Source organism: Rana temporaria, chromosome 11 (assembly GCF_905171775.1).
Source record: "Rana temporaria chromosome 11, aRanTem1.1, whole genome shotgun sequence".
Taxonomy (NCBI): domain Eukaryota; kingdom Metazoa; phylum Chordata; class Amphibia; order Anura; family Ranidae; genus Rana; species Rana temporaria.
In genome coordinates this window covers 161,641,192-161,655,373 of record NC_053499.1, presented here as the reverse complement: position 1 = coordinate 161,655,373, position 14,182 = coordinate 161,641,192, and the positions used below count along the sequence as shown (strand labels likewise).

At 48.3% G+C, this 14,182-nt stretch overlaps 1 protein-coding gene across 1 annotated transcript; it reads right to left on the bottom strand.

Annotated features, from left to right (window-relative positions):
- Positions 1-444: 444 nt before the first annotated feature.
- Positions 445-10,234, bottom strand: LOC120916851 (DNA topoisomerase 1-like). Its single transcript, XM_040327794.1, has 3 exons — positions 10,049-10,234; positions 7,282-7,436; positions 445-595 (listed from the first exon to the last, which is right to left on the bottom strand). Exons 1-3 carry the CDS (start codon positions 10,232-10,234, stop codon positions 445-447), a joined length of 492 nt encoding a protein of 163 aa, XP_040183728.1.
- Positions 10,235-14,182: the final 3,948 nt, after the last annotated feature.

Genomic DNA, 14,182 nt, shown 5'->3' with positions numbered 1-14,182 from the left:
AGGCACCGGCCCTGCCGCCGACACCAAGAACGGGAGGCACCGGCCCTGCCGCCGACACCAAGAACGGGAGGCACCAGCCCTGCCGCCGACACCAAGAACGGGAGGCACCGGCCCTGCCGCCGACACCAAGAACGGGAGGCACCGGCACTGCCGCCGACACCAAGAACAGGAGGCACCGGCCCTGCCGCCGACACCAAGAACGGGAGGCACCGGCACTGCCGCCGACACCAAGAACGGGAGGCAGTTTAATTAGGATTTTTGAATTTCCAAATTTTCAAATATCGAAATTTTCTAATAATGCAAAAAACAAATGTAACGAAAATTAACAAATTTTTCGGCAGTGCGCATGTCTAATGTGAGCTTTTAAAACCAGTTTCCCTAGCTTGTTCCAAATCTCAGATCTAAAAACTTTTATGTAGATAAAGCCGTCAAAATCTTGGAAAGCTAAAATGCCAATATAGTTGACAAAGACTTCTTACCGTCATAGTAGAACTTGACATGCGGGGGTAGTGGTTCGTAGAGTGGAGCGAATACAGGACCCTTGTGTTCCAGAAATCGCCATTTAACCCCATCTTCGTATTTCTCCTCTTCCCACCTACAAAAAAATAAAATAAAAAATAGGATGAGGGTAAGGACGACATTTAGGTCAGTCAGGGTACCTTTCCATCCAGCCATCTCTACTTTTAGAAGTGGTTCCACTGTCCCGGGACGAAGTTTAGATCAACTAGAGGTGTATTAGTGTCGTGATGGTGCTTAGGAACAGGTTACACCCTAAATACGAGTGTACCGTGTAACAAACCTAATAGCGATCCTAGCATTTTAAACTGAATACCGCCAGTCAATTTATGGAGGTGTATCATAGTGAAGAATTCTAACCAAGAAAAACCGACATCAAGGCTAATGAGTTCCAGTAGAAACAGCCTGTATAATGTCCATCAAAAGCCTAGTTCATGCTTTAGTTGGGTTTTTCTCAGCTTGTCCAATTGATTTTTGACAAAAAAAATCTGAATTCGGGTTGTCCCGATACCGATACTAGTATTGGTATTGGGATGGATACCGAGCATTTGTGCGAGTTCTTGTACAAATGCTCCCGGCGCCTGACCCGATACTTGGTCGTCGGGCGTACTCAGTGGGCGGAGAGGGCAAGCTCACTCAGTGGGCGGCGTCAGTAGGTGGATCGGGCGGATGACCTCAGTGGGCGGAGCAGGCGAAGTCAGCGGACCCGAGAGTCCTCACCTGCAGTAGAAATAGCTAGGTAAGCTGGCAGGGTGCAGCCGCATCAGGATCGGTGACCGGACGGTCACATTCGGTCGCCGTCAGCTTGGACATACCGACGCCCATCTTGGCACACCCTGCACACGGCCACAGTAAGCCAGCAGCTGACATCTTGTTACACCCAGCTCATATAGTTCGGGCTGGGTGTAACAACATGGTGTCTGCTGATACCTACTGATGCCGAGTGTGCAGGGTGTATCATTTAGTCATGTCATTTATTGCTGCATTTCAGTGCCTGCCCATAAATGCTAGCCACCTGTCAGTGCCATCAGTGCCCATAAGTGCCGCCTATCAGTGCCAGCCACCTGTCAGTGCCCATAAGTGCCGCCTGTCAGTGCCATCAGTGCCCATAAATGCCAGACACTTGTTAGTGCCGCCTAACAGTGCCACACACTTGTTAGTGCCGCCTAACAGTGCCACACACTTGTTAGTGCCGCCTAACAGTGCCACACACTTGTTAGTGCCGCCTAACAGTGCCACACACTTGTTAGTGCCGCCTAACAGTGCCACACACTTGTTAGTGCCGCCTAACAGTGCCAGACACTTGTTAGTGCCATCTAACAGTGCCAGACACTTGTTAGTGCCATCTAACAGTGCCAGACACCTGTCAGTGCCATCAGTGCCGCCTATCAGTGCCAGCCACCTGTCAGTGCCATCAGTGCCCATAACTGCCACCTATAAGTGCCAGCCACTTGTCAGTGCATTCAGTGCCCATAAGTGCCGCCTATCAGTGCCAGCCACCTGTCAGTGCCATCAGTGCCCATAACTGCCACCTATCAGTGCCAGCCACTTGTCAGTGCATTCAGTGCCCATAAGTGCCGCCTATTAGTGCCAGCCACCCATCAGTGCCCATAACTGCCACCCATCAGTGCCAGCCACCTGCCAGTGCCATCTATCTGTGCCATCAGTGCCACCTGTCAGTGCCGCCCATCAGTGCCAGTGCCCATAGGTGCCACCTATCAGTGCCCAGTCTGTCACATGGCATTAAAAAAAAAAGTATTGGTAATCGGTATCGGCGAGTACTCGAAAAAGAAAAGTATCGGTACTTGTACTCGGTCCTACAAAAGCGGTATCGGGGCAACCCCAGTTTCTATGCACAGCTGCACCAGGTTTTGCACTCCCCCGTTTTAGTAAATCTCCCCCATAGTGTACGTTTTGTTACTAGGCCGTCACCCACACGGTAAAGAGAAGTCTTCCTATAATGAAGACGGGCCACTTTACAAATATTTGTTAGTCAAATATGAAAAAATAGAAGTGGAAGAATTTTTAATTGCTCTTCAAAACAAAAAAAATGTATTTATGCGACAGAGGACTTCTATTGTACAATGCCCAGAGAAAACGCTGTAATCAGCGCTGGGATAATTGGATTTGGTAAACAAACGCAATCAAGCTAAAGAACAATCGCGCCGTTGTGCCTTTGTTCACAATCGGCCCTCTTCAGTGAAGACATTCTTAGAGAAAACGATTTTTTTCCCTCACAGTAACGATATTCTCCGTCCTACATCCCTATACATAGAAACACAGGGCCATATTCTTAGAGATCTAAGGCGGCGTAACGTATGTCCTTTACGTTACTCCGCCGCAAGTTTAACTGGCAAGTGCCTGATTCCCAAACCACTTACCTGTAAACTTGCGGCGGCGTTGCGTAAAGTCCACCCTTGCAAGCACTTCTAATTCAAATGATCCTGGTAGGGGGCGTGGATCATTTAAATTAGGCGCGCTCCCGCGCCGATCGTAATGCGCATGCTCCGTCGGGTAAATTACCCGACGTGCATTGCGCTAAATGACGTCTCACGGACGTCATTTGTTTTGACGGTAACGTAAATGGCGTCCATCGCCATTCACGGACGACTTACGCAAACGACGTTAAATTTTCAAATTTCGCCGCGGGAACGACGGCCATACTTAACATGGAGTACGCCACCTAGGGGGCATGTTTATCTTTACGCCGCGTATCGCTTACGGAAACGACGTAAAATCACTACGACGGGCAAGCGTACGTTAGAGAATCGGCGTGACTAGTCATTTGCATATTCTACGCTGACCGCAAAGGAAACGCCACCTAGCGGTCAGCGTAGATATTGCAGCCTAAGATACACTGGCGCAGGCCGTCGTATCTTAGGCATGTTTAAGTGTATCTCAGTTTGAGAATACACTTAAACATAGGACGGCCTTAGAATCGGACTTACGTCGGCGTATCTGCTGATACGCCGGCGTAAATTCTTTGAGAATATGGCCCAGAATCATAAACAAAGTTCCCAAAGTGCCACATGAGTACTCTTTCGTACGCGAAATCACGGGGCCCCATACAGCGCCCTCCCCTGGCCAAGGACATAGATCCATCGCTCCCTTTCTATGCAACCTCATGGCTGCACAGATGAATGAATAGGAAACACTCAGGGGCTTCCTGCTCACTCACAACCTGAAGCATAGGAAATACAGTTTACTATGCTTCAGTCATGAATGGACACAAGAGCGATAGGTACCGAACGCTCACTGTGTTCATTCAGGAAAGGAAGGAGCCAGAAAAATACATTTACCTCACACTGCAAGTTTCTAAAAATTTGGGAAACATGGATTGCTTATGAGTTACCCAAGCGTCATGTCCGATTCCCTTCTGTGGGGCTCCCGAGTTCTCCCTTTCCCTTCCCCCCCTTCTCCTATAACCCCCTCCCCCCCTTTCTCAGCCTTTTCGCTCTTCTAGCTTTCTTTCTGGTCCTTCACTGTCCTGGTTCCTGCCGTTGCTTCCTATGGAGGGGGGCTGCTGGAGAAGAGCCTCCCCTTCAACAACGATTTTGAGGATATGGCATTTTATGCAGTATCCCTTTTTTGATACCATCCCCTATTTTCACTATGACATAGGATAATTGTGAACATTATTGATCATTGGTAATTTTCACACATTTTTAGCCCCTGCGCGGGGCGATCAATGAGCTCGTTCATGAATCTCTTGTTTATCCAAAAACTCAAACATATTGAAAATGATAAGCATCCTTCCCCCCAATCTGGTTGGTACTTCTAACGTGTATACAGCAACATCTTTGGGCTGCAGGCATGGGCGTCCGCTCCATAGGGCAAGGGGGGGCAATTGACCCACCTGGAAAATAGAGAAGGTGTTGAGTCTCGCGGCTGTGGGCTGTCTGAGCAGTCCCGGGCCAGATGTCACAGAGACACAGCGAGCAGAGTGAAGCCACCTCCCCCTCCGATGTTTATGTGTACACAGGGAACCTGCTGTGCCCATGCCGTGCTGATGGCTGATCTGAGGTACTGAATGGGATGGGGGGGGTCCATCTGTGCTGAAGGGGGGGCTTGTGCTGAATGGGGGGGCTGTCCTGAATGGAGGTGTCTGTGCTTAAGGGGGGTCCATCTGTGCTTAAGGGGGGTCCATCTGTGCTTAAGGGGGGTCCATCTGTGCTTAAGGGGGGTGTCTTTGCAGAATGGAGGGGTCTGTGCTGAAGGTGGGGTCCATCTGTGCTGAAGGGGGGGTCTGTGCATAATGGGGGGGTCTGTGCTGAATGGGGGGGTTGTGCTGAATGTAGGTGTGTGCTGAATGGGGGGGGGGTCTGTGCTAAAGGGTGGTCTGTACATTCTCTAGGCTATATTTATATGGGCATGGAGTGAAGCTGAACTATCTCAAGAGCTATTTCACACTGCCAGCTGGCTGCGTTATCGGTAAAGCGCCGCTTTACCATCATTTTAGCTTTGCTATTTGGCCGCTAGCAGGGTGCTTTTAAATGCGACTATGTATTGCCGCTGCGGAAGCACCCACCCCCTGAAAAAATTTCAGCGGACGCCCATGGCTGCCGGGCACGCCAAGACATTTGGGTCTACGTCAGCCATAAGCAGCAGAGACAAGATTAGATGTCCAAGTGTTGGCCAGACGCCTTCCCAGCAGACTCGAGCCTTTTTGACGTTTTAAAGGGTGTTAATTGAAGAAGTTGGAAGCAAGTCTCAATCACAACTATGCTCCCAGTATTGTCTACCTGCATCTCCACCTTTTCCTCCACTGCCTTTGAGGAAAGTGCCTGGCCAAGCAGAATGTTAATGCTTAGGGCAATTCTAGATGCCTAGATGGCCGAGTGCCCTACTTTAACCGTAGACACCTATAAAGTCTAAAGCTCCCCTAAAAAACATCATGAAAACTCAGAAAACGATCCCCATCATTTCTATGTCACCCTCCTGCCGGACTTGCTCTGCAGATGATCGGTCTGTGTCTATGAGAAAATCTAGGGTTAAGGGTTAAGTGTTGGGGTTAAGGGTTAGGGTCTTAGGGTTAGGGGGTTAGGGTTATGGGTTTCCCATTGAAGAATATGGCTAGTACTCAGGATTTGGAATAGGGACCTCCCCCAGGAGGTCAAAGGTCAGAAGGCGGGTTCCCAGAGGTCAAAGGTCACAGGGCGTGGCTGACCCACCCCCAAAGTGTACCGCCTACCCCAACTAAGTCGGGGAATGAACAAGTCGGCGAATGAACAAGTCAGGGTAAGCGTCTTCCCTTCTGTGGGGCTCCCGGGGCCGAGTTTTCCCTTTGCCCCTCTCCTATAACCCCCCCTTTCTCAGGTAGACACCTATAAAGTCTAAAGCTCCCCTAAAAACACCATGAAAACTCAGAAAACGATCCCCATAATTTCTGTCACCCTCCTGCCGGACTTGCTCTGCAGATGATCGGTCTCCGTGTCCATGAGAAAAATCTAGGGGTTAAGGGTTAGGGTTTTAGGGTTATGGGTTAAGGGTTTCCCATTGAAGAATATGGCTAGGACTCAGGAATTGGAACAGGGACCTCCCCCAGAGGACAAAGGTCAGAAGGCAGGTTCCCAGAGGTCACAGGGCATGGCTGACCCACCCACCAAAGTGTACCGCCTACCCCAACTAAGTCGGGGAATGAACAAGTCGGCGAATGAACAAGTCAGGGTAAGCGTCTTCCCTTCTGTGGGGCTCCCGAGGCCGAGTTTTCCCTTTGCCCCTCTCCTATAACCCCCCCTTTCTCAGGTAGACACCTATAAAGTCTAAAGCTCCCCTAAAAACACCATGAAAACTCAGAAAACGATCCCCATCATTTCTATGTCACCCTCCTGCCGGACTTGCTCTGCAGATGATCGGCGGTCTCCGTGTCCATGAGAAAAATCTATTTAAAAGTTGAAACATCCTCCTCAATCTGTATGATGTCCACCTGATTCCATCTTGTCAGATTTGATATTGGATCTGGAGAAAAGTCTTTTATCTCTCGCACAGCCAAGCTATAAAAAAACAGCCGGGAGATAATACCTTTGCTTTGTATCCCAGAAAACAATGGACAGATGCTTCAAAGGAACGAGTCAAATTGTGCCGCTTCTGTCATGAGAATAAATTGCTCTTTGTCGGAAAGATTTATTAACCCTTGCTGATGCCAGGAGCCATTGGAAGTTACAGGTTTCTCGTTATTTTACCTTGGAGGATTCCCCCCCCCCCCCAAAAAAAATCAATATTGTTCGGGGGGCCCCTTATTGTTGCAACTTTAAAATCGGCTCCCCCCCCCCACCTCCCACAACACGAAGCAGACAATAGCGGGTGTGTAAGGAGTAGATCTTACATCCTACAGCCAGTGGGAAGGCCTTTTTGGCACAACTGAGGGATAGAATACAAAACAAGACAACGATAAACCTAAAAACATGAAACCGTGGAGAACTTGCCCAATTATGAAGTTCCTAGTTGAGGATTTGTCGTAACAATAATAAAACAGACAATTGTGTGCTTGCAACCTCGTGGTATCAGTTTGTGCCCCTGAATTATAAGGTCGGCTCCGTAATGAAGGCCTCTTGAGCCCCTTAGGGAAAGAGAGCCTTGACTGATGGGGGCATGGCCAGGTACAGGACAAGGTGGTGGTCACCCAAGGATTGGTTGTTAGGGGGGGATGGGATGGGCCAGAGCTTGGGTATAAGTGTTGCCCCAGGGAATTCTAGGTCTTTCAAGAAACGCGTTTGAAAGAGCTGCCCATATTAGAACATATTAGAATTAGAACTCATTTCTTACCACCGCCAGCGAGCAGCCTCTTCCTCCTCTTTCTTCTTCACTTTAAGAGCAATGGCCGCTTCCCTCTCTTCCTTGGTTTTCTTTGGTTTACCAACTTTCGCTTCTTTTGGTTCCCCCACTTTCTCTTCTTTTGGTTCCTTCTTTATTTTCTTTTTCTGCAAAATAAAAAGTTCTAATTATATCCTTAAAATGAAAGTGCTCAAAATATCTTAATGCTGTATGGCTCAAATGTGAATACTTCGTAACACAATAAAAAAGAAATTATTACATCAAATTCATAACAATAAAGCCTTTCTCATTGAAGTATAAATAGTGATGTCAAGTGAAATAGCGTGCTAGTAAAGTAATATTCCCTCTGGAGATAATGAGGAGATATCGCCAAAAGAAGACAATGAAGGATGTTAAGGAACCTAAAGAAAGGTCACGTCTTCTAGTGACAAGTAGAAGGCTTACCAAAGGTTTATGACCCCAAAAAGGTGGTCAACACAAGCTTTAGCTAGTACAATCCAAGGCTTCTTGGTTGTCTTCCCGCCTGCTCCTGGCACTACAAGTTCCCCTACGGTCACACTGAGCTACATTCTAACAATTGGAAGTACAACTACAGTAAAACCTTGGATTGAGAGCGTTTTGCAAGACATGCAACATTTTTTACAAATGAAGTCTTGCCATGCAAGGAAAGTCTTGCCATGCAAGGAAAGTCTTGCCATGCAAGGAAAGTCTTGCCATGCAAGGAAAGTCTTGCCATGCAAGGAAAGTCTTGCCATGCAAGGAAAGTCTTGCCATGCAAGGAAAGTCTTGCCATGCAAGGAAAGTCTTGCCATGCAAGGAAAGTCTTGCCATGCAAGGAAACGCTCCTCACTACTTATGCGAGAAAATAAAACGCTACATCCCCAATCGCATTCTCCAACTATCCAAAACCTCTTCCACGTCCCAAAGTCCCATTACAAATCGAAGGGAGAACGTAGATTTGCAGTCCAAGGACCACGGCTATGGAACGCGCTACCCACCGACATCCAAATGGAGGAAAACCATCGGGCCTTCAGGAAAAAACTAAAGACCCACCTCTTCTGAAGGATCAGAATGACATCGGATGGAAATAAGCGCCTTGAGGCGATTTAGTTCGCGCAAAGTCTCGACACGCGCGCAAAGTCTCGACACGCGCGCAAAGCCTCGACACGCGCGCAAAGCCTCGACACGCGCGCAAAGCCTCGACACGCGCGCAAAGCCTCGACACGCGCGCAAAGCCTCGACACGCGCGCAAAGCCTCGACACGCGCGCAAAGCCTCGACACGCGCGCAAAGTCTCGACACGCGCGCAAAGTCTCGACACACGCGCAAAGTCTCGACACACACGCAAGAGGCCCATCTAAGTATGCAGACATCCGGGGTAAAGCTGTCAACAAAGACCGTCCCCACACCGTCATCCCTTCCACGCTGTGCACCAAGAGCAGTTCAAGCCTCCCTTTCAGATTGCTCAACTGCAGGGTAGTCTTCCCAGTCAGGATTGCAGACTGACAGCGGTGGACCGCCCATGTGGACAGCTTTACCCCAGATTCCTCTGTCCTCATACTACTGCTGGATTTTGCTTTGTAGAGGCTTCCATTTGTGGATGGACATTTTATGATTACACAACCCATCACGTGTTTTTATATAGACTATAGACCAGGGATATGCAATTAGCGGACCTCCAGCTGTTGCAAAACTACCCAAGTCCCATCATGCCTCAGCCTCTGGGTGTCATGCTTGTGGCTGTCAGAGTCTTGCTATGCCTCATGGGACTCTTGGTTCTGCAACAGCTGGAGGTCCGCTAATTGCATATCCCTGCTATAGTCTGAGGGACCTATGAATAAATGGTTGTGGAACAAATTATTTGAGTTTCCATTATTTCTTATGGAAAAAATTGCTTTGATATAAGAGTGCTTTGGATTACAAGCAGGCTTCTGGAACAAAGTATGTTTGCAATCCGAGGTTTAACTGAATGACTTTTTTTTTAATACATTTTTTTTACATGTTACACTAAGGATATTGCTTTTCTCTACCCCCCCCCCCCCCCCCCGCCTTGTTTCTCTACAAACATTTGTTGAAGTATTTGCCATTTTGTACTCTTCAAAACAACAAGCCGTTAAAGTAAACCGGGATCAGTTATCTCGGACTGCAGCCAGGGCAATTCAATACAGAACCCTCCACAAAAGCTGATAAATCTAAATGGTTCATCAATCTGGTCACCCAGAGTCCCCGCGCATGAATTGTTCATAGAGGTGGGATGGAAAGAAACTCAGCGGTCGCCTTATCAGAGATAAGTGGAAAATTGAAGGTGACGGTAGGAACGAGGGATCTCAGTTACTGTGCGGTCTCTGGAGAGGGAGAAGCATCAATCTCTATTCACAAAGTGGAGAGACACAAGGCAAGCACAAGGGTGACTGACAGCCCCATATCGCAAGAGGTGCAGAAGACTCGAAAACAAAAATCAATTAAAAGAAGAACTCAAGGAAAAAGGCACCCTTTAGTTCACTTAAGTAACCCTTAATAACATTCTATTTTAAAAATCACTTTTGCAAATATAGTAAAGCGGGGAACTGAATGGAGGACTGTCACTCAGCATGGTCTAAGTAACAAGATCAAGGTCATTGTAAGCAAGGGTAAGAAAATGAGCTCCGGAGGGAGCAAGGGGTTGGCAAAGGGAATACATGACTAGTGTGAGGGATCCGGACCTAGGAAATGATTAAGGGTGGAGTGCAAGCATGTAGATGGGCAAGTCCTCATCTCACAGGAAGAAGGCGGTCAAGATAAGAAGGGTCCACCATGGGAGGAGGATCCACCATGGGAGGAGGATCCACCATGGGAGGAGGATCCACCATGGGTGAACCTTGGAGCAGCCATTCCAGAGTTCTGCAGAGATGGAAAGTTTTCCTCCCACCCACCTTCTCATCAACTTCGGTCAGGTTAATGGTCATGGTGGGAAAGGAATTTTGGTAAAAAAATAATAATCAGTAGGTGCTTGGACCGGGTTAACCACCAGCTACCCATAACTAGGACAAGTTGACCAATAATAAATCAGATAATTGGGCAACACCAGGGGTCAAGTCCTGGGGAAAAAAGTGTGGGAACTCCCACCCAAGATCCACTCCCCCACCAAAAAAAAAAAAAAAAAAAAAAGATACGCTCATATGCATAATTACTAAACCGCATGTTTTTTGGTTTTGTTTTTTCGAAAAAAGAAGCAAGTTCTTCCTAAATCCCGCAATAACTCGCGGTAGACCTCCGCAATGTCTCCTGGGAACAATGACAAAAGCTCCCAGGAGACATTGCGGCATCGAGGAAGTGACGAAATACTCGCACACTACCCGATGAATCCATATACAGGAAGCGGCCAGTAACATAAAGGATTACTAAGGTTCGCCTGCCCCTGACAGTGACTGGAGCTGGGCATCGCCGCTTAGTGAAGGATCGGCTCGGGCGGCTCGGCTGCTCTCATCCTGCAAAGGGAACGGAGTTCCTGCTGTGAAAAAAGTGCAGGAACTCCGTTCCCACACGTTCCCGCAGGACTTGAGCCCTGGGCAACACCATGCCCTACGTTGTACAGGTAGGTGCAGCATAGGTTTCACCAAACAAAGGAAGGGCACCTTTGCAAATAAAGGAACTCTCACACTGAGTATCCAAGTGACACCAAAAACGTAGCCGAATTTGGGGAAATCTTAAGAAAATGAATGTGACCCATCAGGTTCAGAGGAAGATTAGCCCAAAGAGGTACATTACTCCAGAAGGTGCAAAAGCAAAGAATGTAAATTGAGATTATAGAAACTAGATGGGTCATGTCCCACCTGGATATCGAAATTCTACAACCCAGACCTTTAAATAGGTCAAACAGGGCTGGAAGTCTTGGCCTCAGGAGCTCTATATAGTGAGAATAGAATTCTATGGAAATCCCATCCACCCCTGAGGCCTTGCCTGGTTGGGGTTGGCCTATCGCTTCATGCATGATATCCCAATCTAAGCTAGCCTAACAGTAAATTTTAAAGGCAAGGAATGTAATCCCATCAAGGTATCTACATAGGTCAGACTCACTATAGGCAGCCCTATTTAAAAGAATATAGTGACTGGTAGAATTCCATAAAACCAAGACTAATGTATTCAGGAGAAGTGTGTGATCATCCATCAATATCCTTGGGTGGAGCAAAATGGTCAAACAGGGCTCGAGTCTAGATGCCACGATCTCTATAAAGTGTGAATAGAATTCTATGGTAATCCCCATCCACTTCTGGGGCCTTGCCTGATTTGGAGTTGGCCAATCGCTTCCTGCATGTCTTCATGCGAGATATCCAGATCTAAGCTATCCCAAGTCGGGATAAGGCAGGGAGTGTAATCCCATCAAGGTATCTGCAGAGGTCAGACACACTATAGGCCAGGGGGGTTGCTAGGTGACAAAAAGACCAGGGGCTTCAGCCCAAAGTCCAAGGCCGGAAAGGGGGGGGGTGGAGAGGTGTATGTGGCTCAGGCTTTTTTTGGGCTGGGCGGTGGGGTTGTGTTGCTTACCAGTGCCCATCAATGCTGACCACTAAACTTACCTGCCTCACACTGACCTGACCTACACTGACCTACCTCAGCTGCGGTGTCACAGTAGGCAGTCGGTCATCAGAGAAGGAGCCGAGGAGAGGAGAGCCGCCTGCCCCAGTGGGGATACGGCACGGCGCAGCATTTGTAATTCCCACCTTCTGGAGCCTGCAGCACCTATGATGGACGTCCTGCAGTCCCGGTGATCTGCCAATATGGTTCCTCCTATCGATATAGTTCCCCCCTTGACTGCGCAGGCGCCATCCGAGCCGACGGAAATCACTGCACCTGAACAGCTGTTTTGAGGTGTAGCAACTGATCCAGGGTGACGTGGAATTCGCTGTAAGTGGCCAGTCGGCCTCACGGCTCTTTTTTTAACATCCTCCAAGTCCACAGGGATGGTAAGGAATGAGCCTGGATGCCGCGCATGTGTCATGTACAGCTGATCATGTTCGGAGATTTCCGTGGGCTTCGTCTGTGCCTGCGCAGTCAAGCAGGGAATCATATCGATAGGGGAACTAGCTCGACAAGACACCAGCATTGGACCAGTGGGACCTCCATCATAGGTGCTGCAGGCTCCAGAAGGCACTCGGCCGCACTCGGGATCAGATCGGTCCTGGCGCTCGTGGCCAACAACGGAATGCTGCATGACTGAGACTCTGGGCTTTTCCGGGACCAATTCAGTGCTCCAGGCAGCCCCCCACCCTCCTGATGCCCCTGCTATAGGCAGATAAGAATATCATATTCCATAAACCTTAGAATGTGTTCAGGAGAAGTGAGCGGTCATCAATCGATATCCCCAATACTCCCTACATGAGAAGCTGCAAACTGGCCTTTAGCCGGCCAAGCCAGCCGCCATTTTTTATCACCATACTCGAACACTCGTTGAGTCAAAGTGGGGACTTTTCGTCTGATCAATACGCAATAATTCCACCTCCCTTAAAGATGTGGCACACCTAGTCTGGTCTAGCTTTTCAGCTGCATACATTATTAAATATTTGTTGTGCTTTTCGTTGTGATTGCCATTCTTTTTTCACGCTTTAATGTTTTTCATTAATGCAGAGCTGTGCTTTAAATGACTTTAAAAGGCCGACAGCTGGAAACATTTTTTTTTTAAATAAAAACCATTACCAGGAAAGCTCTAAAATGTAAGTTCACAAAACAGATATTTTTTTTCTCCCCCCCTTTTCCATTAAGTTGCATAAACAGTTTGTCGCTTTCTATTCTTCTTACTGCCTTTGTCTTCGTACATTGACTGCGAGGAGCAGCAAGGCATGTCTCTATTCATCCCACTTACGTCTCAGTCCTGCACACAGAGACCATTAAAGTCCAATTTCTGACCTCTAAAATAATGTGAAACGCGTCGATGTTTGTTTAACAGGTGAAAAACTATTTTGCATGAACAGAACTCGGCGCCAGGACATTCGGCAGCGAAGGGGGGGGGGGGGGGGGGTAATTATGGCAAGGTGAAAAACCTTTCAAAAACTCATTATGTGCAACCTCTGGGCTTTCCATGTTAAAAGACTTCAATTTACAGTCTACAGGCGGATCGCAAGAATTTAACGCCTCTGTGAAGGCGGGCGGCCTGCCATTACACGCAAAAAAGGTGCATGGCTGACAGCACCGCGAGTAAATATGTTGTTTCCCCATCACGAGATATATAGTTCCCACTTATGTACAGTTTATAAACTGCCAAAGCGCTCCTTTAAAACACAACAGCTTTTTCTTGCTCTTGCCGTTTTCTTTGTTCCACTTGGCTGTGCCGAGCAATTGTATCCGAGTCGCGGCATTTTCCCCCCATTGTTCGCATTCATTATGCTGCAGCGGTTCACCGTCTCCTAGTTTGTACACAATGGGTTTTTATGCGCTATTTAACTGAGCAATTTCACCCGATACATTGGAATGTTTACCGGTCCACAACGCAACAATTACCGCATTACTTAAAGGGGTCCTTCGTTTCCCAGTAAGACTGGGGGGGGGGGGGGGGCAATGTGTGACCTACAACTTTTTGGGGGGAAAAGGGGCATCTTCCATGCATTTATATTTTTGACATGTTTATCCAGTATTTATAAAGGCAGAATTATAGGATCATGCCGAATTTACGAGCCATGTCACCGACAGCAGGCACCGGCTATGGCCCCCCAGTCACCAGCTATAGCCCCCCCCCGTCACCAGCTATAGCCCCCCCCCGTCACCAGCTATAGCCCCCGAGCAAACCCCGGCAAGAGCTACAGCCAACCCCGGCACGAGCTATAGCCCCCCCATCACCAGGCACGAGCTATAGCCCCCCCATCACCAGGCACAAGCTATAGCCCCCCCCATCACCAGGCACAAGCTATAGCCCCCCCATC

Excerpts from the sequence above, each read along its gene's own strand:
- LOC120916851 (XM_040327794.1), bottom strand. The coding sequence starts at position 10,234 with ATGACCATTAACCTGACCGAAGTTGATGAGAAGGTGGGTGGGAGGAAA. Across the intron at positions 7,437-10,048 it reads ATCTTGACCGCCTTCTTCCT|AAAAAGAAAATAAAGAAGGA; the intron begins GTGAGATGAGGA and ends TTTATTTTGCAG. Across the intron at positions 596-7,281 it reads GAGGCTGCTCGCTGGCGGTG|GTGGGAAGAGGAGAAATACG; the intron begins GTAAGAAATGAG and ends ATTTTTTTGTAG.